At 42.1% G+C, this 25963-nt stretch overlaps 1 protein-coding gene across 17 annotated transcripts in view; it reads right to left on the minus strand.

Annotated features, from left to right (window-relative positions):
• MICAL3 (microtubule associated monooxygenase, calponin and LIM domain containing 3) overlaps nt 1-6722 on the minus strand; it is a 329542-nt gene extending 322820 nt beyond the window's left edge. For 4 of the 17 annotated variants that reach the window (XM_085884104.1, XM_085884109.1, XM_085884106.1 and 1 more), the window contains exon 1: nt 6460-6717. In XM_085884104.1, coding sequence (XP_085740230.1) covers nt 6460-6702 — 243 coding nt within the window. In that variant the 5' untranslated portion in view covers nt 6703-6717. Of the gene's footprint in view, nt 1-3383; nt 3477-6459 lie in introns of all 17 variants that reach the window. The other 13 variants (XM_085884102.1, XM_085884103.1, XM_085884101.1 and 10 more) reach the window with 8 other exon arrangements.
• Between the last annotated feature and the right edge of the window lie 19241 nt (nt 6723-25963).

Consider the following 25963-nt stretch of genomic DNA (forward strand, 5'->3'; position numbering starts at 1 on the left):
TGATCTTTCATTGAGTAAATAACGCGCAAACTCCACCCAACTGGAGGGTAGCTACACTGCTAACAAGTAAGAGATGCATCGTTTTATGTCCGTAAAACCTGGACATCTTTTGCCACGTGTTGCAATTTCAATCAAAAATGGAGAGGGCTTGAGGTGGGTGTTTCTGGTATGTGGTGGGGGAGAATTTCCATCCCTCATCAATTTTCAGATCCTCGTGGAGGATCTCCAAGTCTTACTCACGTTGTTGTTCTTGTGGACTTTTTTGTTTCACAGCCTACAGTTTTCATCGAAACTTCCTGAAACTTGGCATATACTGTATATGTAAAAATACCCTGTGCAGACAGTAACCATCTCCGATTTTGAAAATTCCGCCTCGAAAAAAAGTTATGACGTCAAAATATCTCCGATAATGGAAATCGCCTAAAAAAATAATCTCAAACTCGGCAAGCTTTTTGAATTCTGCTTGCGGGAATCGAACAGGGCATTAGCAGAGATGAATTACCGCACATATAATACATCATCACTATGACGTCATATCAATTTTTATGACGTCATTCCTATTTTTTGTTTCACAACCCAGAGTTTTCATCAGATCTTCGTGAAACTTGCCATGTATATGCAGAAACCCCACGCGCAGGCAGTAACCATCTCCGATTTTGGAAATTCTTCCAAGAAAAAAAGTTGACGTCATAATATCGCCGCTAATGGAAATCGCCTATACCATTATCTCCGAAACTTGGCAAGCTGTTTGCGGGAATCAAGCCGGGCATTAGCACAGATAATTTATCGCAAACCTGATACATCACAATGACCTAATATTCGTTTTTATCACGTCATCATTAAGAGGACGAGGATCTTAGCTCATTCGAGCTTGTTCAGGAGTAATTGTTACAACTCATTTTTAGCTCGCCTGTTCGAAGAACAGAGCTATAGTGATACCCCCAGCGTGAGCGTCAGCGTCAGCGTGAGTGTGAGCGTGAAAATGTTAAATTTTTCGTATTACGGAAAAACTCTTCGACGGATTTCGACGAAACTTGGTGGGGGGGTTAGGTATGGTCGAAGGATCATGCCATTAGATTTTGGACTTGGTCCCCCCCCCAAAAAAAAATTGTTAGAGAATTTTTTTTTTTTTTTGCATTTCTACATGTTTTAAGTGATTTCCACCCCCCCCCCCCCCAAAAAAAAAATTGTTAAAGAAAATTTTTTTTTTTACATTTCATGTTTTAAGAGATTTCCAACCCCCCCCAAAAAAAAAATTGTTAGAGAAAAAAAAGTTTTTGCAACAATATCCATTTCTCTTTTTTTGCATTTCTACATGTTTTAAGTGATTATGATTTCGACGAAACTTGGTGGGGGGGTTAGGTATGGTCCAAGGATCATGCCATTAGATTTTGGACTTGGTCCCCCCCCAAAAAAAAATTTAGAGAAAAAAATTTTTTTTTTTTGCATTTCTACATGTTTTAAGTGATTTCCAATCCCCCCCCCCCCCAAAAAAAAAATTGTTAGAGAATTATAAAAAATATTAATTATGAGACGTCTTTTAAAAACGATAAATGTATAAACAGGCGAGCATTGGGTGGCTTTGACACCAACTCTGGTTTTCTTTATTATTACAGTTTAACACGGGATTTCTTCTGCAGCTATAGCCAGTTCACTGCATACTCATGGAACCAGCAAAATATTTTTTGACAGTTGTATTCGGAAATTTGCAAAGCACACCCACTTCCTTTGCGTTCCTTCCCCACCCATCTCCCAAAATCTTGGATCTGCCATTGACACACTTTAAATGATAATGTGTGAAGGAAAAAGAAAAGATGGAGAATGGCAGTGATGTTACAAACGTGTAAAAAATTGCACCTGTTTTCACACATCAAATCAACATCGGTAGAGGGTGGGGGACAAGAAAATATACAAAAAAAACTAAAATAGTGGAATTTTGACACACATGCCCCCCCCCACCCCCAATCCCAATTAAATCCCCTTCTTTCCACCTGTGCTATCCTCTCCTGTACGCAGATGGCTCCCATAGAGCCAAATCCACTTTTGCAAACTTAAGAGAAAAAGACTCCTGAAGAAACACACAAACCTTGGAACAGAAAGGATCTTTGGTTTTTTAATGCAGCAATGACTTTCAATGAATAAAACAATCTACCATTAACCCAGAAATCATACCTTGTGTGTATATATATATATATATATATATATATATATATATATATATATATATATATATATATATATATATATATATATATATATATACTTTTACAAACAATCTGGCTTTTTGCCCCTTAAAAAGTACCGACCCAACAATGATCAAAACACGCACGCACGGTTGCACACACACACGCACACCTCATGCATCCGACAAAGTGTAAATCATTCATTTATTTAATCGAAATTCTAAGCTACGAGCTTGCTGGGACTTGTCGTAAAATAAACCAGGAGGGTAATCTTGAAGCACATGAACCACAGTGCCAGGACATGACACAAGACAAAGCCAAACTGACCAAACTCTTCAAGCCAAGGGGCAAAGCTTCCATCAGACTTCCATCCATCAGCAGGCATTAGCTAAGAATTCACCGCTGCAATGCTAAATATGCTAAGGTACCACCGAGACACACGCCATTCCAAGTCACATGCGAAAACCTCTAAAGTTTAGCTTGGGGGGGTTCTTGTTCTGTCAATAAAATCGCTTGCTGCGGACTCTGGACCGACATGTGACTACATGCGTCAAAGTAGCACATTGCAAAACAGTTCTGCAAGCATGTATAAACATATACACAATACCAGTGTTATTAAACTTGTCTTTTAAGGTTAATACAAAATGGCAGGAGGTGATGAAAAACGAGTTCCAACAGATTGTGTGTCATGGAGGAGATTTGAGAATGGTAATTAAAGGTTCCATGAAGGTGTTAAAAGATGTGCTATGTTTTTATTTTTTAAGCTTTTGATCATAGTCCACCTGCAACGATCTCGGCAAGCTACATTTTGTTGGACCCTTACTTATGTAGCTTAGTCGTACTTGGAAGGAAAAAAAAACCCCATCTACGGTACAACCTTGATGAGGGTTTCAGGGATGCTAAAGCATCATACACACTTCAATGAATTCGGCACACACCATTTAAGGACACACTTAAACAGCAAATTATGAAATATTCAAATGTGATGAATGTCCGAAGTTAGAAATTCTCATGTGAGGCACATATCGCACAGCTATGCTGCTCAACCTCACACCACCACCACATTTCGACAAAAATTGGGCCACCGCAGCTGGATACAAATCACCAACTCTTTTATTAAGGCATACGGGTGGAACGGTCACGAGGGAACGATGGCATACGTGACAGCCGGAACAACGTTCCCCACAAAGCACGGCGTACCCGACGATGGAACAGCATGGAGGCTTATCGACGGATCAAGAATCCAATCCAGACGACACGGCTCAACGGTGAGGAAGCCACCGCTGAGGCTTTCTGTCAGTACGACAAATAACACATCATAACAAGGTAGTGACAGCATTTAGGCAAAACAAAATACCAAAGCTAGAATGTGAAAAAAAAAAATTGCCACAACTCTGACCCAAACATGAGATTTAAATAGATCGTGAACCACATCTGGCAGTGGAAGTGAACTTTGGGAACAAAAACAGGAGAACGTTCGAAACCCAAAGAACCAAGGATAAACTACATGTTTTTAGCCAATATAGTCCTCTCACACTTGTAAAATACACTGACAACTATGTTGTTGCCATTTTCACTTATTGCTCATTCTCTTGGTACACCAATGGGACTAGGACTCGAGCACAGCACGCACTGTAACGACAACGCATCTTCTTTAGTCTTCTTCTTCTGCACAACCTTTCCACATCTTGGCTTGTGGTCGCAAGTTTGTTCGCTCTGCCGTCAAAGGTGGATGGAAGTTGTGTTTTCACCCCTGTGTGTCTATTTGTGAACAGGACATCTCAAAAAGTTACGGATGGATTCGGACGAAACTCGGTGGACGAGTTGGTTCGGTGACAAGAACGAGGCAATTAACTTTTAGTTCAGGTGCGAATCCAGATCTGGCCTGTCAGTGGGATACAAAACGTAAACGAATTGACCTGGCGGATGTGTGCGCTCTACCGAGTGCCCCCTTCTAGTTGTTTTTAAAATTACCTTTCCATGATATTCAGATTTCCCAGCAAAGTTGTTCAACAGCTCAAGTGTACAAGTGAGAATGCAGTCAAACTAGTAACACGTCTACAAGTGAGAATCCAGTCAAGCTCATAACAAGTGAACCTCAGGTATGTGAGTGAACTCTCAGAAGATTTGCACATTGCCACCTCAGGTAACAGAGGTTTTAAAAAAAAAACACACACACACCACACCACACACGCACACACGCGTCTGGTGTTGGCTCAGTGGTTAGGGTGGAGGCTTGGAATCCTAGGGTCCTGAGTGCAAGCCCCGTCGGCCGCTTAATTAATACACCAGGGGGTTGACTCAGCCTGTCATCCTTCCGAGGTCGGCGAAATGCGTACCAGTTCCAGTGCGTGTACTGGTAGAGGGGCACTGCATCAGCGACACAGTCACGCTTCAAGAAATGATAGTTACCCTGGCAGCTAAGCTACCATAAGACCACACACACACAACACTCAATATGCAGGACAAGCACTCACTCACAAACTGCATTGTTGATACATGAGATGAAGGTGATATTTATGAATGGCATTTCGTACGAACGTAGGCAAAGGCAACACAAGATCAGACGACGTGCGAGGTTGGAAGAAAAATATAAAAGTTGTTATTTCAACAGAACTTTGTAATTTCCCCAACTCTTGATGAACACACGGTGGGTAACGTGTCGAGGTTGTCAGAATTTTGAGTTGTTGTGCCAGTAAGAGCACGAGTGTGGTTCAGGGTTCATGAGGGAAGGGATGACATGGTGAAGGATGAATGGTGAGGCATGGGGACTGGGGAGCTCTGGAACAGCAATCTTTTCCACCAGAAAATGAACGCCCTGGTTGGCAAACGTGGAACCCCGAGGGTACATGGGGAGGAGGGGGGGGGGGGTTCGGCACAACACGTAGACCACCAGCAGCACCGGCCAGGACAATGAACATTCTGTATGTACCGATACACACACAAACACACACACAAACACACACACATAAACACACACACACACACCACCGGCCGGGACAATGAACATTCTGTATGTACCGATACACACAAACACACACACAAACACACACACACCACACCACAGGCCGGGACAATGAACATTCTGTATGTACCGATACACACACAAACACACACACAAACACACACACACACCACCGGCTGGGACAATGAACATTCTGTATGTACAGATACACACACAAACACACACACACCACACCACAGGCCGGGACAATGAACATTCTGTATGTACAGATACACACACACACAAACACACAAACACCACCGGCCAGGACAATGAACATTCTGTATGTACAGATACACACACAAACACACACGCACACACACACACACACACACACACACACACACACACACACACACACACACACACACACCACCGGCCAGGACAATGAACATTCTGTATGTACAGATACACACACAAACACACACACAAACACACACACACCACACCACAGACCGGGACAATGAACATTCTGTATGTACAGATACACACACACACAAACACACAAACACCACCGGCCAGGACAATGAACATTCTGTATGTACCGATACACACACAAACACACACACACACACACACCACCGGCCAGGACAATGAACATTCTGTATGTACAGATACACACACACAAACACACACACACACCACCAGGACAATGAACATTCTGTATGTACCGATACACACACACACACACACACACACACACACACACACACACATACACACCACCGGCTGGGTCAATGAACATTCTGCATGTACAGATACACACACACACACACAAACACACAAACACCACCGGCCGGGACAATGAGCATTCTGTATGTACAGATACACACACACACACACACACACACACACACACACACACACACACACACACACACACACACACACACACACACACACACACACACACACACACACACACACCGATTAATACAGGAGGCTGCAAAAGTAGGTATACAGTAATGAAAAACAAAACGTATTTTATTGATTATACAAGCATATCAATAATAACATACCAATAATAACATATCAATAATAACATATCAATAATAACCATTAATCCCTCAAATGTTCAAACTGTTTTCCCCGGCATGCACACACTCCACTAGTCGAGTGTGGACACCCATGCACACTCTGACACTGCACACCCCCTTGTGCAGCCCCCTGTATAATATCACCACGAGGGCCCATTGACCCCATGCCAAACGGAGGTTTGAAGAGAACATTCGTTTTGTCTCCACGTTCTCCAAATCCGACTGGAACACTCACTGGGAGCGGAGATCCTGCGGCCGCCGGACATGCACCGTCTATCTGAGCTCGTCGTCCACCAGTAACCACCACATCGCAAACGCGGGGAGATGAAGAGAGGTGCTCTGTGGCTTGATGAAGAAGAAGAAGAAGAAGAAGAAGAAGAAGAAGAAGAAGAAGAAGAAGAAGAAGAGGATCCTCTTGAGTTCCTCTGCTGAAGGCGTCTCCCGCGTCTCGCGCTTCACAACCAACGGCAGCTCTCATTCGCTCCTCCCCCTTCTCTCCTCCCTCTGGCACACGTCGGGGCGTGGCATCCGCACTGTGCACACAGCACCACCTCACAGCGACAATGCGCGCTTCGGCTTTCCAACGTGACAGTCCCGGCCCATCGTCGTTGTTGTTGTTGATGATGATGATGATGATGATGATGATGATGATGATGATGATGATGATGATGATGAGCCGGAGCCGAATGGTCCACTCATTCGTCATTATGCCTTAATGGGTCATCGTTTCGAAAGTGCCAGCTGTTGATCATATGTAGTTTGGAAGTGGTCAGTAATAACCACGCCCTCCCCCCTTTAATTTGTTCACTCGGAAAAAACATGGTACATTCCAAACCATGAACATGACGTCACGTATATTATTATTATTTATTTATTTATTTATTATTATTTTTTTTTTTTATTTCTTTGTTCTTGTTCTCCGCTCTTCGTGTTCCACAATGATAGGACGTCTGATGTTCGAGCGTCCCTGCCCATGACCCATGTGGTCTTCGTGCTCATTGATACCCAATACAATCGGACCACTCGACGAGTATTCGTCATTTTGATGTGTTGCTACGTTTGTGGTGTGTGATGTGTGTGGTGACCGTACCCGTGCCGGCTCGAGCTCCACAGGGGATGTTTTAAAGTCATCATGAAGAAGCAAAAAAGGTCACTTATGGAGAAAATATAAATGTGCAACAACTGTTGTGTAGTTGTATCTTTCTCCACCCATCGGCCATCACGCTCGGTGGAGAGTAATCCTTCAGAGTGGCTGTCTTGCGAGTGATCTTGTTCCAAAAGCATGCAACACGCTCTTCTGACGCATACCTTTATTTGGGCGGTGTATAGGCGACTGAAAGCTCGATATCGGCAAAAAAAATCCGGTTACGTACGTCCTGCTCGTAAATCAAAACACCTCACAGCGCTGGAAAACGTGGGGACAGGAATGCTGTTCTGTAAATGTGGAGACGTGTAATACCCTCCACCACCTGGAGGCGGCGCAACACGATACACATTTACATGGAGAATTTGTGGCCTCCTCCTCCTCGCCCCTCACCCCCCCCCCCGGCCACCGGCAAAGATTAAAAAAAAAACAAGCTCAAATGAGCTAAGATCCTCGTCCTCTTAATGATGACGTCATAAAAACGAATATGACGTCATTGTGATGTATCAAGTTTGCGATAAATTATCTGTGCTAATGCCCGGCTTGATTCCCACAAACAAAATTCAAACAGCTTGCCTGGTTTCGGAGATAATGGTATAGGCGATTTCCATTAGCGGCGATATTATGACGTCAGCTTTTTTTCTGGGAAGAATTTACAAAATCGGAGATGGTTACTGCCTGCGCGTGGGCTTTCTGCATATACATGGCAAGTTTCACGAAGATCCGACGAAAACTCTGGGTTGTGAAACAAAAAATGTCAAAAAATAGGAATGACGTCATAAAAATTGATACGACGTCATAGTGATGATGTATCATATGTGCGATAATTCATCTCTGCCGATGCCCTGTTCGATTCCCACAAACAGAATTCAAAAAACTTGCCGAGTTTCGGAGATAATTTTTTCGGCGATTTCCATTAGCGGAGATATTTTGACGTCATAACTTTTTTTCTTGGAGGAATTTTCAAAATCGGAGATGGTTACTGTCTGCGCAGGGTATTTTTACATATATACACCAAGTTTCAGGAAGTTTCTATGAAAACTGTAGGCTGTGAAACAAAAAAGTCCACAAGAACAACAACGTGAGTAAGACTTGGAGATCCTCCACGAGGATCTAAAAAACACCCTTATACATTCATTGGGGTTATGCTGATCCTCTGTAGCAAGTCTGGACGTAATTGGATCAGAGCTGTAGGAGAAGTAGCCCGACAAACAAACCCACAAACACACAAACACCGGTCCGTGAATTGTAGTGATTGGATTCACCAGATCGAAGATAAACACTGAAACTGCGAGCAGTGCTGTCATCGTCCAAGCAATCCAAATCTGCATCCCACACGAGCCCCATTCATACGTTTTCTGGGAAAATGGATCCATTGTCAAATCCATTGTCCGCAGGAACAAATAAGTAGAGCATCATCCTTCGATCGCGACAATGCACGCGTTGCAGCAAAACTTAAACACAGGGCAATTCAGTGAGATGATCCACTTCAATAAAGGTCGATGTTTGGAGGCCATTTTACCTTTTATTCATACAATTGTGAAATATTGTTGTTGTCATTGGATTCGTCCAAGTTGCCCGGTTTGAATCCCGATGAACCGTATCTAAACGGTCGCGCGGGCCAACCGATTTGGCGCTCCGAACAGGGTTTCGGGCCCTTTTCCCACATTACCGCTTTCAGGTGGACGAAACGAATCAATAACTTCAAACTCTACATATCGACACCACCTCGGGGTGCTTCGATCGGCTTGTGTCAAATTTCAAGGCGATCGGTTTCAGACTGCCCTGGAGAAGAATATTGTTTCCATGTTTGGGACAAAATCCAAGATGGCCACCAATGCAGGACAAAATTTTAAAAGCAAAATCCGTGAGTGTCAAGTTCCAAAGGTGTGCTATAAACGTGTGCAGATCGGTGCATATAGCCAGCTGCAACAGTTTTATTAAAGTTGTTGCACAAAAATCTGCAGAAGTAGAACAACTCTTCTTCTTCTACTTTCCGGAAAAGCCACGATCAATTCCACACGTTCTTGTGGGGTTGGTCAGGAATGGTTTTTGGCCCAAGTCTTTCACAAACCAGCTGACCAAGCCTAACATTCGAGCGTAGAAATGTATCTGAAAAACAGGGGCACCCCGAGGTGCTCACCTGGTAGCAGCTGGATAAGAGAAGCAGAAGGTAAGTTCGGGCAGGAATTTGGAATTTGGCCTTGGTGCCGGTAATAGCTCGTCTACTCTTCACGAAGGACACCATGGGATCTTTGACATCCACCAACTAATATCGGCACATGGGACACCCAGTTTAATATCAATCCGAGGGACGGTGGTGTAAAAGACACACATTGATGAATCACTCTGCTTGTGAAACGGCGGGATGACAGTTTTTCGCTGGGTCGGAGTTCAAACGCAGGCGACACGGCTTACAGGCGAATACTGGAAGCCTATCCTTAAATAAATATCTAAATAAAAAACAATATGACCAATGGACCTGTAGCTTATCTGCGCCCAGGCTTAATGTTCTAATCCAAATTTGATAGAGTTCTGACTGGTGGGTCTGGAGAGGAAGGTTTTTGAAGGAATTTATGCAATTTTCCAAAACATTGACTAAGTCGGCCATTTTAACACACTTCCGGTCATGGGATCGGCATGACTTCAACAGTATAATTAACATCCCTACACTGACCAAATGTTGCAACCAAAATTTGGTACCATTCTGACTGGTGGGTCCAGAGAAGATTTTGGACAGAATTTGCACGACCGCCATTTTGCCATACTTCTGGTCACGTGATCAGCATGGCCTCCGCAATTTAACACCAGGACCATGTCTTCATGCCGTAACTCAAATTTGGTACCATTCTGACTGGTGGGTCTGGAGAAGAAGATTTTGGAAGGAATTTACTATGTCGGCAATTTTGACCTACTTAAAGTCACGTGACCGTAACGAGCTTTGCAATCCCTGTTCCCAATCAGGAGCGAAACGTTTGTTCCAAATTTCAGCCGAATCGGCCAAGCGGTTTAGCCGGAGAAGTTGAAATAGGACACTGATGGACGGACAGACGGATGGTGCATGATGACAACACCTTATCTGGAATTTAAATCCAGATAAGCTAATAATAGTTGCCATTTATTTCAACCCCTCTCACAAGCACATCAATGGGTAGATTCTGCATCTAAACATCTAGCATAGAAATTGTCTGAAAAATAGGGGCACACCTGAGTGTTCACCTGGTAAGAGAACCAGAAAACGTCTGGTCGGCATGAATGATAAATGGATCAGATGATTGCAGATGATGCAGTCATCTTTGCGGAGACTTGAGACATCCTTTTAGGGGCCCTGGAGGTGCTGAATGAGGAGTCGGAGCCGCTGGGATTACGGGTTTCTTGGGTCAAAACTAAGATCCAGGCTTTCGGTGACATCTTGGATGCTGCTGTCCTGTCTGTGTCTGTTTGTGGTGAGGATGTTGAGGTCGTGGAGAGATTCACTTACCTTGGCAGTGATATTCATGTCTCTGCTGGCTGCGAGTCAGAGGTAAATAGACGTCTTGGTCGGGCCTGGGGAGTCATGGATTCACTGGATCATGGGGTGTGGCGCTGCCGGTACCTGTGCGGGAGGACGAAAGTCCGAGTCTTCAGGTCCTTGGTACTTCCAGTCTTGCTCTATGGATGCGAGACTTGGACTCTGACCAAGGTTCTGAGACGGAGACTTAATTCCTTTGGTACCAGGTCTCTTCGGAGAATCCTTGGCTATCGCTGGTCGGATTTTGTGTCCAACGAGCGGTTGCTGAGAGAAACTCGGATGAGATTTGTTACCTGCATAGTCCGTGAGCGTCAGTTGCGGCTGTATGGACATGTGGCTCTTTTTCCTGACGCTGATCCTGCTCACCAGATTCTCTCAGCGAGGGAGTCTCATGAGTGGAGGAGGCCAGTGGGCCGACCACGTGCCTCATGGTTGCAGCAGGTTGACCATCATCTCAAGGAGATGGGGATGGGCCTGGCATCTGCCTGGGGGATGGCCAGACGGAGGCCCCTGGAGTACCGGTGGAAAGTCGACGCAGCGACGCGCTGTTCTGGCACATGCTCCCATACCTGACCTTTGGAATAAACTCCCGCACTCTGTTCAATCTCATTCTTCCCTCCAGGCTTTCAAAACAGCTGTTCATCACCACCTCTTATCATCTCCCATCCAAATCCTCGATCTTTTATAACCCGGTTAATCCTCCCCAAACCCACCTCCTTCAAATTCCCTGCTTTCCTTTCTGAAAGTCCCTGTAATGTCCATCTTGTGTACCCCACGTTCCTCGCCCCCATCCCTCTCCCTTCCACAGATTTCCTAATGTCTCTGTTCCCCACTGTTTTGTCCTTCCCACTCCCATCCCCTCTTGTCTCATGCCATCCTTGCTGTGTGTTGTGTGTTTGCTCTCATTTGAGCCTTGACAAGGTATACAAAAAAAAAGGAAATGACGGTCAGTTGGTCAAAATGGCCGACTAAGTAAATTTTTTTAAAAATCATCATCTCCAGACCGACCACTCAGAATGCTACCGAATTTGGGTTCCAACATTAGGCCAGGGTAGTGATGATAAATTGTGGAGGTCATCCCAATAACATGACCAGAAGTGTCAAAATGGCCGACTTGGTCAATTTTCGGGAAAATCGTGAAAATTCCTCCAAAAATCTTCTTCTCCAGAACCACCAGTCAGAATGTGACTAAATTTGGGTTCCAACATTCGACCAGGGTATGGATCATAATTAAATTGTGGAAGTCATGCTGATCATGTGACCAGAAGTGTGCTAAAATGGCCGACTCTGTCAACTTTTGGGAAAATCGCATTAATTCCTTTTAAAAACCTTGTTCTCCAGACCCAGAATGTGACAAAATTTGGGTCACAACATTAGGACAGGGCCGTGATGTTAAATGACAGAGGTGATGCCAATCACATGACCGGAAGTGTATCAAAATGGCGGACTTGTTAAATATTTGGGAATTATTTACTAAGTTATGGGTATTAACATTTGGCTCGGGCCCAGATAAGCTCGAGGTGAAGTGGTCCTATTTTTATAATTTAGCACTCACCTTTAGAACGTGTGGTATAAAGCATTCTCATTGTCTGTGACAATAGCTTTGTTATTTTAAACATATACACAGGTTGGAATGTCAACATTTGGCGACACATTGATTATATCATAGGTGTATTATCACTTTATAATAACATATGGGAAACATAAGGTTACATAATTTAGATTTAATGTAGTTTAGAATGTCGTCAAAGGGGTAAGATGAGGGATAGATTGGAATAGTTATTTCATCGTACTTGTTAGTGTAAGTGTGGTGTAATTCCCGTAAATGATAGATCATTTCGAGCATGCGCTGAGAAATTACTACCCCACCCCAATGTCTGTATCTGAGCCCCGTCTTTCCCCCTTCCTACATTATTAAATCTTCCTTGTCATCCATCTGTGTTTTTGTTAAATTTTCCTTATCTAACAGCCAATCGGTGGCCCATGAGCACGACTGCAGAGTCACGATGAGGCCATCGAATGGATTGGGAAACAAACCCATAAGTCAACGTCTGTCCCATGGTGTGGAATTTTCCTCACGTACCAGAAAATGGGGATGCACCACATACATCTGTCGGGCCACGTCAGCCAATGGGCGCATGCTACGCACGGTTTGATTGGTCTCGCAGGATGTAATAAAAGCATGTGCACTGCGGGCGGGAATGTTCTTATTCTTGGGTCGCTCCGGTTGGTGAGTGGCTCAGTGCCGGTCATTGTTGGAGACTTCCTGGTGGTTCGGGTTTGAGGCACAAGTCAAAGTTTATTGAGGAGCCGGGGCACTGCAAATGTGGTTGCCACTGGCACACAAAGCATAGTGAGGACTAGCCCCACACCAGACCACTGTACACTTGAAAAAAGGACACACCTTGCACACCACACATGAGCAGGGCTTGTGCGGCACATCTTTTTCTCTTTATCTGGTCATTTCCCTTCCGTCTTTAGCCGCCGCCGTGGTTTCGGGCATATTCGTGTTATTTATTCATTATTATTTGTTACTATCTGTGATCACCACTGTGCTGCCATGTTCTTCCTCCTTCCCTTTCCTCGATGTAATAAATTCCCATTTTAATGAGAGCATGTGTGGTCATTAGGAGCAGGAACCATATCACTTACACTTCGGGGATTGGACTATTAACACATAAGACAGAACCTGCATAGATTCTAGGTGTCTGTGTTTTTAAATTAAGGGAAGGAAGTTTCCGATGGGAGGGATGAACAGGTGAAGCGTTAATAGGAATGGCAGCATGAAATGTGGAGATGTGGAAGTGTCATGATATGGGATGGTATTGCCGAAACCTTTCACACCAACTTTATCTATTTCCATGGCAATCTGATGGCACATTGATACATTAATTCGATGCTACAGCAACACATGTGGCCTACCCTTCAACAGCATGATCCAGGAATCATCTTTGTGCACGACAGTGCTTCTGCTCACAGGACTGTTCAACAAAGGAAGACTCTTCTGAATGACAATGTTAATGTCATGTCACCTCGACCTGCCATCTCACCAGTTTTAAATTCAATTGAACATCTCTGGGATATAATTGTTGATCATTGCAGTTGAACTTTGAAAAGATAACCACAGGCCCATGATAAGCTTGAAAAGGAGCTGATTTTGGGCATGGAATTCCATTCCCCAAGGTCAGATTTGAGTTCTCATCTGGTCAATGGGATGACGGTTTCATGCAGTGATTGTTGCCGGAGGTGGGACGTACTGGGCGTTGAGATCGTAACTTCCCTCTGTGAAAACATTCGTCACAACGCAGCACGATGGGATTAAGTCACATAATGAAATGGACGGGTAATTATTCAGCATTTATCTCTGTCAGAAGTTTGCGCCTCATCTGTGTCCCATGATGTCACATTACTGACTCACATCAACAACAATCACGTGTTCCTTTTTCATGGTGGAGAGTGTATTCTGACCTCAATTCTGTATTGTTTGACACCTTTCATTGAGTTTCCTTTTGATCTTGTTTTTGACAAAATGCTAATCACCCAGGAAACCTCAGTTCGCTTTGTAAGTACAGAAGTGTTCTCCAAATAAATATACTTATTGGCACATTTCAACCAACATATAGTAGTTTCCAAAAAATACTTTGTTGCATATCATCACTTCTAATAAGAGCTGTTTTGATGAATTCAGAGTGGTTGTGCTTGGGTGCAAGCGGCATCAGGCGGAATTGACTGTTTCACAATGATAAAAAAAGCCTTTTAAATGTAGCTGTGCTTGCTCTCACTGAGCTCGTGTTGTGCTGTCGATGAGATTATTTTCTCTATCTACATGAGACTGAGACACAGGGTTATTTAAACACAATGGCACAGGGAAACCGCCACGATGGACAATACAGGTAGGAGGCTCTTTTGAAGTCAAACACTTGAAAAGACAATTCTTGCATATGTACAGCTCGCTTTTGTTGGGTCGCCGAAATAGGTGACCCTTAATGTCAGTAATTGGGTCGCTGAAATAGGTGACCCTTAATGTCAGTAATTGGGTCGCCGAAATAGGTGACCCTTAATGTCAGTAATTGGGTCGCTGAAATAGGTGACCCTTAATGTCAGTAATTGGGTCGCCGAAATAGGTGACCCTTATTGTTGGGTCGCCGAAATAGGTGACCCTTATTGTTGGGTCGCCGAAATAGGTGACCCTTATTGTCAGTAATTCTGTCTGTTTGTTTGGATGTTTGTTTAGATGTTTGTTCGTTTGTCATCAGCATAGTTGGTAGTAAACGTGGGCGGATTTTAACCAAACTCGGGTGGTTGGTACATCTTATGACCTCGTGCATTGGAAATTGTGATGGTTGCTAGGGACGCTTTGCTTCCCTAGCAACAACCGAGAAACCTTCAAAATCGGTACCATTCACGCGAAATCAATTCCGAAAGCCATTATCCCACGTCGGGTTATGAAATTTGGCACGAATGATCTACAGGTGAGGCTCTATCAAATAAATTCTGGTTTTTGTGATATATGGAATACTTTACCCGCAGCGCCCCCTACAATTAGGGTATGCGTGAAAATTGGCGAAAATTGAAGGCCCCCTAACGACCAGGTGAGTGCATCGATACGAATGAAACTTTGCAAGTTCAAGGTACTCAATGAGTACTACAACTTTGCCTCAGGATATATTGACCGTTTTCGCTTAGGTTAGGGGTCAAAGGTCAATTAGTGCAAAAATCGATAATATGCGAGAGCTGGAGGTGCCTTCGCGCCAAATGCTACTCCTCCTAGGGTTATGGTCGGATGGTCATGAAAATTCACACTAATCGTCTAGGAATACATTGTGCACAAACGATCGAGCCGGATTTTCGATTTAGATCTTCGTTCACCCACAGCACCCCCTCGAACTTTGGGGATTTCCGATTTCAAACCGCATTTTCGGTACTTTTCATTCAAATAGTCAACATAGTCCCAAGATCAAGAACTAAGGAGGTATTTCTAAAATCCTCAATTTTCATCTCATTGACTTTAAATTTGAAGAGAACTTGCATATCAGGTCACTGAATTAAACCACCAATTATTTTGTAGGTCCATATCGCCCAAAAGGTCAACATCGGCCACATTCTAAAATTGTCAATTTTCATCCAATTCACTTGAAATTTGAAGACTTGCTGCATATTTGGTCATTGAATTCAACCACCAATTATTTTGGAAGTCAAATTTGTTTTATGGATTTTGCAAGTTTTGTGCTCTGCATGACATCTTCTTGTTTGTGTGTTTGTTTGTTTGTTGCACTCCTACTCCTACAGTTCGGGGCTGATTACATTCAAAGTTGCTTCACAGGATCAGCATGACCCCAATTAGTGTATAAGGGTGATTCTATCTTTGTCGGAGGTCTGGGGGGGGGGGAGGGGGAGGACACAAACTCTCTATGTAAATGTGTATCGTGTAGCACCACCTTCAGGTGGGAGAGAGTATTACAAGTCTTCACCATTTACAGTACAGTATTCCTGTCCCCACGTTTTCCAGTGCAGTGAAGTGTTTTGGATTATACGCAGTTGGTATGTTTTTGCTTCAAGTACATAACCCTGGTTATATATTTGATTTTCAGGAGCGATTGAGGCAGCTGTCAGTTGCCTCCACACCACTCAAATCAAGGTATGTGTCAGAAGAACGTGTTGCATGCTTCGAGCAAGATCGCCATTCGGGCGGGTACTCTGATAGGTTTTTTTTTTTTTAAATCAAGAAAATTAAATTTAAAAAATATAAATCTGCACATCCATAAAGATGGATGTGCATTAACATGCAGATCCACAAATTTGCACATCCATAAACCTGCACATCCATAAACCTGCACATCCATGAATCTGCAGATCCACAAATCTGCACATCCACAAATCTGCACATCCATAAACCTGCACATCCATGAATCTGCACATCCCCAAATCTGTACACCATAAATCTACACATGCATAGATCCAAAATTTGCACATCTATGAATCTGCACATCGACAAATTTGCACATCCACATGTTTGCACTTCCACAAATCTGTACATCCACAAACTCAATCCTTGCAGCTCCAGCATAAAAAGTTGGGATTGGGAGAGAAGATGCATAAACTCAAAAGAGAGGGTCAGACAAAATTAAAAGGAAAGGAAATTGTTGAGGATTCCAGTGATAGGAAATTGTTCAGGATACCAGTGATAGGAAATTGTTCAGCATACCAGTGATAGGAAATTGTTCAGGATACCAGTGATAGGAAATTGTTCAGGGTACCAGTGATAGGAAATTGTTCAGCATACCAGTGATAGGAAATTGTTCAGGGTACCAGTGATAGGAAATTGTTCAGGATACCAGTGATAGGAAATTGTTCAGCATACCAGTGATAGGAAATTGTTCAGGGTACCAGTGATAGGAAATTGTTCAGGGTACCAGTGATAGGAAATTGTTCAGGGTACCAGTGATAGGAAATTGTTCAGGATACCAGTGATAGGAAATTGTTCAGGATACCAGTGATAGGAAATTGTTCAGGATACCAGTGATAGGAAATTGTTCAGCATACCAGTGATAGGAAATTGTTCAGGGTACCAGTGATAGGAAATTGTTCAGCATACCAGTGATAGGAAATTGTTCAGGATACCAGTGATAGGAAATTGTTCAGCATACCAGTGATAGGAAATTGTTCAGGATACCAGTGATAGGAAATTGTTCAGGGTACCAGTGATAGGAAATTGTTCAGGATACCAGTGATAGGAAATTGTTCAGGGTACCAGTGATAGGAAATTGTTCAGGATACCAGTGATAGGAAATTGTTCAGGATACCAGTGATAGGAAATTGTTCAGGATACCAGTGATAGGAAATTGTTCAGGGTACCAGTGATAGGAAATTGTTCAGGATACCAGTGATAGGAAATTGTTCAGGATACCAGTGATAGAAAATTGTTCAGCATACCAGTGATAGGAAATTGTTCAGGATACCAGTGATAGGAAATTGTTCAGGATACCAGTGATAGGAAATTGTTCAGGATACCAGTGATAGGAAATTGTTCAGGATACCAGTGATAGGAAATTGTTCAGGGTACCAGTGATAGGAAATTGTTGAGGATTCCAGTGATTGGAAATTGTTCAGGATTCCAGTGATAGGAAATTGTTCAGGATTCCAGTGATAGGAAATTGTTCAGGGTACCAGTGATAGGAAATTGTTGAGGATTCCAGTGATAGGAAATTGTTCAGGATTCCAGTGATAGGAAATTGTTCAGGATTCCAGTGATAGGAAATTGTTGAGGATTCCAGTGATAGGAAATTGTTCAGGATTCCAGTGATCGGAAATTGTTCAGGATTCCAGTGATAGGAAATTGTTCAGGGTACCAGTGATAGGAAATTGTTCAGGGTACCAGTGATAGGAAATTGTTGAGGATTCCAGTGATCGGAAATTGTTCAGGATTCCAGTGATAGGAAATTGTTCAGGATTCCAGTGATAGGAAATTGTTGAGGATTCCAGTGATCGGAAATTGTTCAGGATTCCAGTGATAGGAAATTGTTCAGGATTCCAGTGATAGGAAATTGTTGAGGATACCAGTGATAGGAAATTGTTGAGGATTCCAGTGATCGGAAATTGTTCAGGATTCCAGTGATAGGAAATTGTTCAGGATTCCAGTGATAGGAAATTGTTCAGCATACCAGTGATAGGAAATTGTTCAGCATACCAGTGATAGGAAATTGTTCAGGATACCAGTGATAGGAAATTGTTCAGGATACCAGTGATAGGAAATTGTTCAGGATACCAGTGATAGGAAATTGTTCAGGGTACCAGTGATAGGAAATTGTTCAGGATACCAGTGATAGGAAATTGTTCAGGATACCAGTGATAGGAAATTGTTCAGGATACCAGTGATAGGAAATTGTTCAGGATACCAGTGATAGGAAATTGTTCAGGATACCAGTGATAGGAAATTGTTCAGGGTACCAGTGATAGGAAATTGTTGAGGATTCCAGTGATCGGAAATTGTTCAGGATTCCAGTGATAGGAAATTGTTCAGGATTCCAGTGATAGGAAATTGTTGAGGATTCCAGTGATCGGAAATTGTTCAGGATTCCAGTGATAGGAAATTGTTCAGGATTCCAGTGATAGGAAATTGTTCAGGATTCCAGTGATAGGAAATTGTTCAGGATTCCAGTGATAGGAAATTGTTCAGGATTCCAGTGATAGGAAATTGTTCAGGATACCAGTGATAGGAAATTGTTCAGGATACCAGTGATAGGAAATTGTTCAGGATACCAGTGATAGGAAATTGTTCAGGGTACCAGTGATAGGAAATTGTTCAGGATACCAGTGATAGGAAATTGTTCAGGATACCAGTGATAGGAAATTGTTCAGGATACCAGTGATAGGAAATTGTTCAGGATACCAGTGATAGGAAATTGTTCAGGATACCAGTGATAGGAAATTGTTCAGGATACCAGTGATAGGAAATTGTTCAGGGTACCAGTGATAGGAAATTGTTCAGGGTACCAGTGATAGGAAATTGTTCAGCATACCAGTGATAGGAAATTGTTCAGGATACCAGTGATAGGAAATTGTTCAGGATACCAGTGATAGGAAATTGTTCAGGATACCAGTGATAGGAAATTGTTCAGGGTACCAGTGATAGGAAATTGTTCAGGATACCAGTGATAGGAAATTGTTCAGGATACCAGTGATAGGAAATTGTTCAGGGTACCAGTGATAGGAAATTGTTCAGGATACCAGTGATAGGAAATTGTTCAGGATACCAGTGATAGGAAATTGTTCAGCATACCAGTGATAGGAAATTGTTCAGGATACCAGTGATAGGAAATTGTTCAGGGTACCAGTGATAGGAAATTGTTCAGGGTACCAGTGATAGGAAATTGTTGAGGATTCCAGTGATTGGAAATTGTTCAGGATTCCAGTGATAGGAAATTGTTCAGGATTCCAGTGATAGGAAATTGTTCAGGGTACCAGTGATAGGAAATTGTTGAGGATTCCAGTGATCGGAAATTGTTCAGGATTCCAGTGATAGGAAATTGTTCAGGATTCCAGTGATAGGAAATTGTTGAGGATTCCAGTGATAGGAAATTGTTCAGGATTCCAGTGATAGGAAATTGTTCAGGATTCCAGTGATAGGAAATTGTTGAGGATTCCAGTGATAGGAAATTGTTCAGGATTCCAGTGATAGGAAATTGTTGAGGATACCAGTGATAGGAAATTGTTCAGGATTCTAGTGATAGGAAATTGTTCAGGATTCCAGTGATAGGAAATTGTTGAGGATACCAGTGATAGGAAATTGTTCAGGATTCCAGTGATAGGAAATTGTTCAGGATTCCAGTGATAGGAAATTGTTGAGGATTCCAGTGATCGGAAATTGTTCAGGATTCCAGTGATAGGAAATTGTTCAGGATTCCAGTGATAGGAAATTGTTGAGGATACCAGTGATAGGAAATTGTTGAGGATTCCAGTGATCGGAAATTGTTCAGGATTCCAGTGATAGGAAATTGTTCAGGATTCCAGTGATAGGAAATTGTTCAGCATACCAGTGATAGGAAATTGTTCAGCATACCAGTGATAGGAAATTGTTCAGGATACCAGTGATAGGAAATTGTTCAGGATACCAGTGATAGGAAATTGTTCAGGATACCAGTGATAGGAAATTGTTCAGGGTACCAGTGATAGGAAATTGTTCAGGATACCAGTGATAGGAAATTGTTCAGGATACCAGTGATAGGAAATTGTTCAGGATACCAGTGATAGGAAATTGTTCAGGATACCAGTGATAGGAAATTGTTCAGGATACCAGTGATAGGAAATTGTTCAGGGTACCAGTGATAGGAAATTGTTGAGGATTCCAGTGATCGGAAATTGTTCAGGATTCCAGTGATAGGAAATTGTTCAGGATTCCAGTGATAGGAAATTGTTGAGGATTCCAGTGATCGGAAATTGTTCAGGATTCCAGTGATAGGAAATTGTTCAGGATTCCAGTGATAGGAAATTGTTCAGGATTCCAGTGATAGGAAATTGTTCAGGATTCCAGTGATAGGAAATTGTTCAGGATTCCAGTGATAGGAAATTGTTCAGGATACCAGTGATAGGAAATTGTTCAGGATACCAGTGATAGGAAATTGTTCAGGATACCAGTGATAGGAAATTGTTCAGGGTACCAGTGATAGGAAATTGTTCAGGATACCAGTGATAGGAAATTGTTCAGGATACCAGTGATAGGAAATTGTTCAGGATACCAGTGATAGGAAATTGTTCAGGATACCAGTGATAGGAAATTGTTCAGGATACCAGTGATAGGAAATTGTTCAGGATACCAGTGATAGGAAATTGTTCAGGGTACCAGTGATAGGAAATTGTTCAGGGTACCAGTGATAGGAAATTGTTCAGCATACCAGTGATAGGAAATTGTTCAGGATACCAGTGATAGGAAATTGTTCAGGATACCAGTGATAGGAAATTGTTCAGGGTACCAGTGATAGGAAATTGTTCAGGATACCAGTGATAGGAAATTGTTCAGGATACCAGTGATAGGAAATTGTTCAGGGTACCAGTGATAGGAAATTGTTCAGGATACCAGTGATAGGAAATTGTTCAGGATACCAGTGATAGGAAATTGTTCAGCATACCAGTGATAGGAAATTGTTCAGGATACCAGTGATAGGAAATTGTTCAGGGTACCAGTGATAGGAAATTGTTCAGGGTACCAGTGATAGGAAATTGTTGAGGATTCCAGTGATTGGAAATTGTTCAGGATTCCAGTGATAGGAAATTGTTCAGGATTCCAGTGATAGGAAATTGTTCAGGGTACCAGTGATAGGAAATTGTTGAGGATTCCAGTGATCGGAAATTGTTCAGGATTCCAGTGATAGGAAATTGTTCAGGATTCCAGTGATAGGAAATTGTTGAGGATTCCAGTGATAGGAAATTGTTCAGGATTCCAGTGATAGGAAATTGTTCAGGATTCCAGTGATAGGAAATTGTTGAGGATTCCAGTGATAGGAAATTGTTCAGGATTCCAGTGATAGGAAATTGTTGAGGATACCAGTGATAGGAAATTGTTCAGGATTCTAGTGATAGGAAATTGTTCAGGATTCCAGTGATAGGAAATTGTTGAGGATACCAGTGATAGGAAATTGTTCAGGATTCCAGTGATAGGAAATTGTTCAGGATACCAGTGATAGGAAATTGTTCAGGGTACCAGTGATAGGAAATTGTTCAGCATACCAGTGATAGGAAATTGTTCAGGGTACCAGTGATAGGAAATTGTTCAGCATACCAGTGATAGGAAATTGTTCAGGATACCAGTGATAGGAAATTGTTCAGCATACCAGTGATAGGAAATTGTTCAGGATACCAGTGATAGGAAATTGTTCAGGATACCAGTGATAGGAAATTGTTCAGGGTACCAGTGATAGGAAATTGTTCAGGATACCAGTGATAGGAAATTGTTCAGGGTACCAGTGATAGGAAATTGTTCAGGATACCAGTGATAGAAAATTGTTCAGGATACCAGTGATAGGAAATTGTTCAGGGTACCAGTGATAGGAAATTGTTCAGGATACCAGTGATAGGAAATTGTTCAGGTTACCAGTGATAGGAAATTGTTCAGCATACCAGTGATAGGAAATTGTTCAGGATACCAGTGATAGGAAATTGTTCAGGATACCAGTGATAGGAAATTGTTCAGGATACCAGTGATAGGAAATTGTTCAGGATACCAGTGATAGGAAATTGTTCAGGGTACCAGTGATAGGAAATTGTTGAGGATTCCAGTGATTGGAAATTGTTCAGGATTCCAGTGATAGGAAATTGTTCAGGATTCCAGTGATAGGAAATTGTTCAGGGTACCAGTGATAGGAAATTGTTGAGGATTCCAGTGATCGGAAATTGTTCAGGATTCCAGTGATAGGAAATTGTTCAGGATTCCAGTGATAGGAAATTGTTGAGGATTCCAGTGATAGGAAATTGTTCAGGATTCCAGTGATAGGAAATTGTTCAGGATTCCAGTGATAGGAAATTGTTGAGGATTCCAGTGATAGGAAATTGTTCAGGATTCCAGTGATAGGAAATTGTTGAGGATACCAGTGATAGGAAATTGTTCAGGATTCTAGTGATAGGAAATTGTTCAGGATTCCAGTGATAGGAAATTGTTGAGGATACCAGTGATAGGAAATTGTTCAGGATTCCAGTGATAGGAAATTGTTCAGGATACCAGTGATAGGAAATTGTTCAGGATACCAGTGATAGGAAATTGTTCAGGATACCAGTGATAGGAAATTGTTCAGGGTACCAGTGATAGGAAATTGTTGAGGATTCCAGTGATCGGAAATTGTTCAGGATTCCAGTGATAGGAAATTGTTCAGGATTCCAGTGATAGGAAATTGTTCAGGATTCCAGTGATAGGAAATTGTTCAGGATGCCAGTGATAGGAAATTGTTCAGGATACCAGTGATAGGAAATTGTTCAGGATACCAGTGATAGGAAATTGTTCAGGGTACCAGTGATAGGAAATTGTTCAGGATACCAGTGATAGGAAATTGTTCAGGATACCAGTGATAGGAAATTGTTCAGGGTACCAGTGATAGGAAATTGTTCAGGATACCAGTGATAGGAAATTGTTCAGGATACCAGTGATAGGAAATTGTTCAGCATACCAGTGATAGGAAATTGTTCAGGATACCAGTGATAGGAAATTGTTCAGGGTACCAGTGATAGGAAATTGTTCAGGGTACCAGTGATAGGAAATTGTTGAGGATTCCAGTGATTGGAAATTGTTCAGGATTCCAGTGATAGGAAATTGTTCAGGATTCCAGTGATAGGAAATTGTTCAGGGTACCAGTGATAGGAAATTGTTGAGGATTCCAGTGATCGGAAATTGTTCAGGATTCCAGTGATAGGAAATTGTTCAGGATTCCAGTGATAGGAAATTGTTGAGGATTCCAGTGATAGGAAATTGTTCAGGATTCCAGTGATAGGAAATTGTTCAGGATTCCAGTGATAGGAAATTGTTGAGGATTCCAGTGATAGGAAATTGTTCAGGATTCCAGTGATAGGAAATTGTTGAGGATACCAGTGATAGGAAATTGTTCAGGATTCTAGTGATAGGAAATTGTTCAGGATTCCAGTGATAGGAAATTGTTGAGGATACCAGTGATAGGAAATTGTTCAGGATTCCAGTGATAGGAAATTGTTCAGGATACCAGTGATAGGAAATTGTTCAGGGTACCAGTGATAGGAAATTGTTCAGCATACCAGTGATAGGAAATTGTTCAGGGTACCAGTGATAGGAAATTGTTCAGCATACCAGTGATAGGAAATTGTTCAGGATACCAGTGATAGGAAATTGTTCAGCATACCAGTGATAGGAAATTGTTCAGGATACCAGTGATAGGAAATTGTTCAGGATACCAGTGATAGGAAATTGTTCAGGGTACCAGTGATAGGAAATTGTTCAGGATACCAGTGATAGGAAATTGTTCAGGGTACCAGTGATAGGAAATTGTTCAGGATACCAGTGATAGAAAATTGTTCAGGATACCAGTGATAGGAAATTGTTCAGGGTACCAGTGATAGGAAATTGTTCAGGATACCAGTGATAGGAAATTGTTCAGGTTACCAGTGATAGGAAATTGTTCAGCATACCAGTGATAGGAAATTGTTCAGGATACCAGTGATAGGAAATTGTTCAGGATACCAGTGATAGGAAATTGTTCAGGATACCAGTGATAGGAAATTGTTCAGGATACCAGTGATAGGAAATTGTTCAGGGTACCAGTGATAGGAAATTGTTGAGGATTCCAGTGATTGGAAATTGTTCAGGATTCCAGTGATAGGAAATTGTTCAGGATTCCAGTGATAGGAAATTGTTCAGGGTACCAGTGATAGGAAATTGTTGAGGATTCCAGTGATCGGAAATTGTTCAGGATTCCAGTGATAGGAAATTGTTCAGGATTCCAGTGATAGGAAATTGTTGAGGATTCCAGTGATAGGAAATTGTTCAGGATTCCAGTGATAGGAAATTGTTCAGGATTCCAGTGATAGGAAATTGTTGAGGATTCCAGTGATAGGAAATTGTTCAGGATTCCAGTGATAGGAAATTGTTGAGGATACCAGTGATAGGAAATTGTTCAGGATTCTAGTGATAGGAAATTGTTCAGGATTCCAGTGATAGGAAATTGTTGAGGATACCAGTGATAGGAAATTGTTCAGGATTCCAGTGATAGGAAATTGTTCAGGATACCAGTGATAGGAAATTGTTCAGGATACCAGTGATAGGAAATTGTTCAGGATACCAGTGATAGGAAATTGTTCAGGGTACCAGTGATAGGAAATTGTTGAGGATTCCAGTGATCGGAAATTGTTCAGGATTCCAGTGATAGGAAATTGTTCAGGATTCCAGTGATAGGAAATTGTTCAGGATTCCAGTGATAGGAAATTGTTCAGGATGCCAGTGATAGGAAATTGTTCAGGGTACCAGTGATAGGAAATTGTTTAGGGTACCAGTGATAGGAAATTGTTGAGGATTCCAGTGATAGGAAATTGTTCAGGATACCAGTGATAGGAAATTGTTGAGGATTCCAGTGATAGGAAATTGTTCAGGATTCCAGTGATAGGAAATTGTTCAGGATACCAGTGAAAGGAAATTGTTGAGGGTATCTCTAAATGGTGAAGAATCACAAAAAATATTATCAGAACCGGATCCGGATTCGGATCCTCACCAAAATGGAATCGTTTTTTCCTTGTCATATACCCAAAATTCCCACCAAGTTTCATGCAGATCCGTCCACACCTTTTTGAGATATCCTGCACACAAACAAACAAACAGACAAACAAGAAAAAGACGTCGTGCAGAGCACGATACTTGCAAAAATCCACTCCCTTCTCCAAAGGTTTCCATGGATACATCAAATTGTCCATTTCACTGAGATAAAAAGTTGACAATCTTAATCAAAGCTCAGGTGAATTGGATTAAAAATAATATTTTTTCAGATTAAAAATTGATGATTTTAGAAGTTTGGCCTTGAGTTGACCTTTGACCTTAGAAATAGTTGGTTTCACAATTCAGTGACGCAACTTGCAAATCCT

Source organism: Eptatretus burgeri, chromosome 6 (genome assembly GCF_056783735.1).
Source record: "Eptatretus burgeri isolate ZD-2024b chromosome 6, Ebu_testis_v1, whole genome shotgun sequence".
Taxonomy (NCBI): domain Eukaryota; kingdom Metazoa; phylum Chordata; class Myxini; order Myxiniformes; family Myxinidae; genus Eptatretus; species Eptatretus burgeri.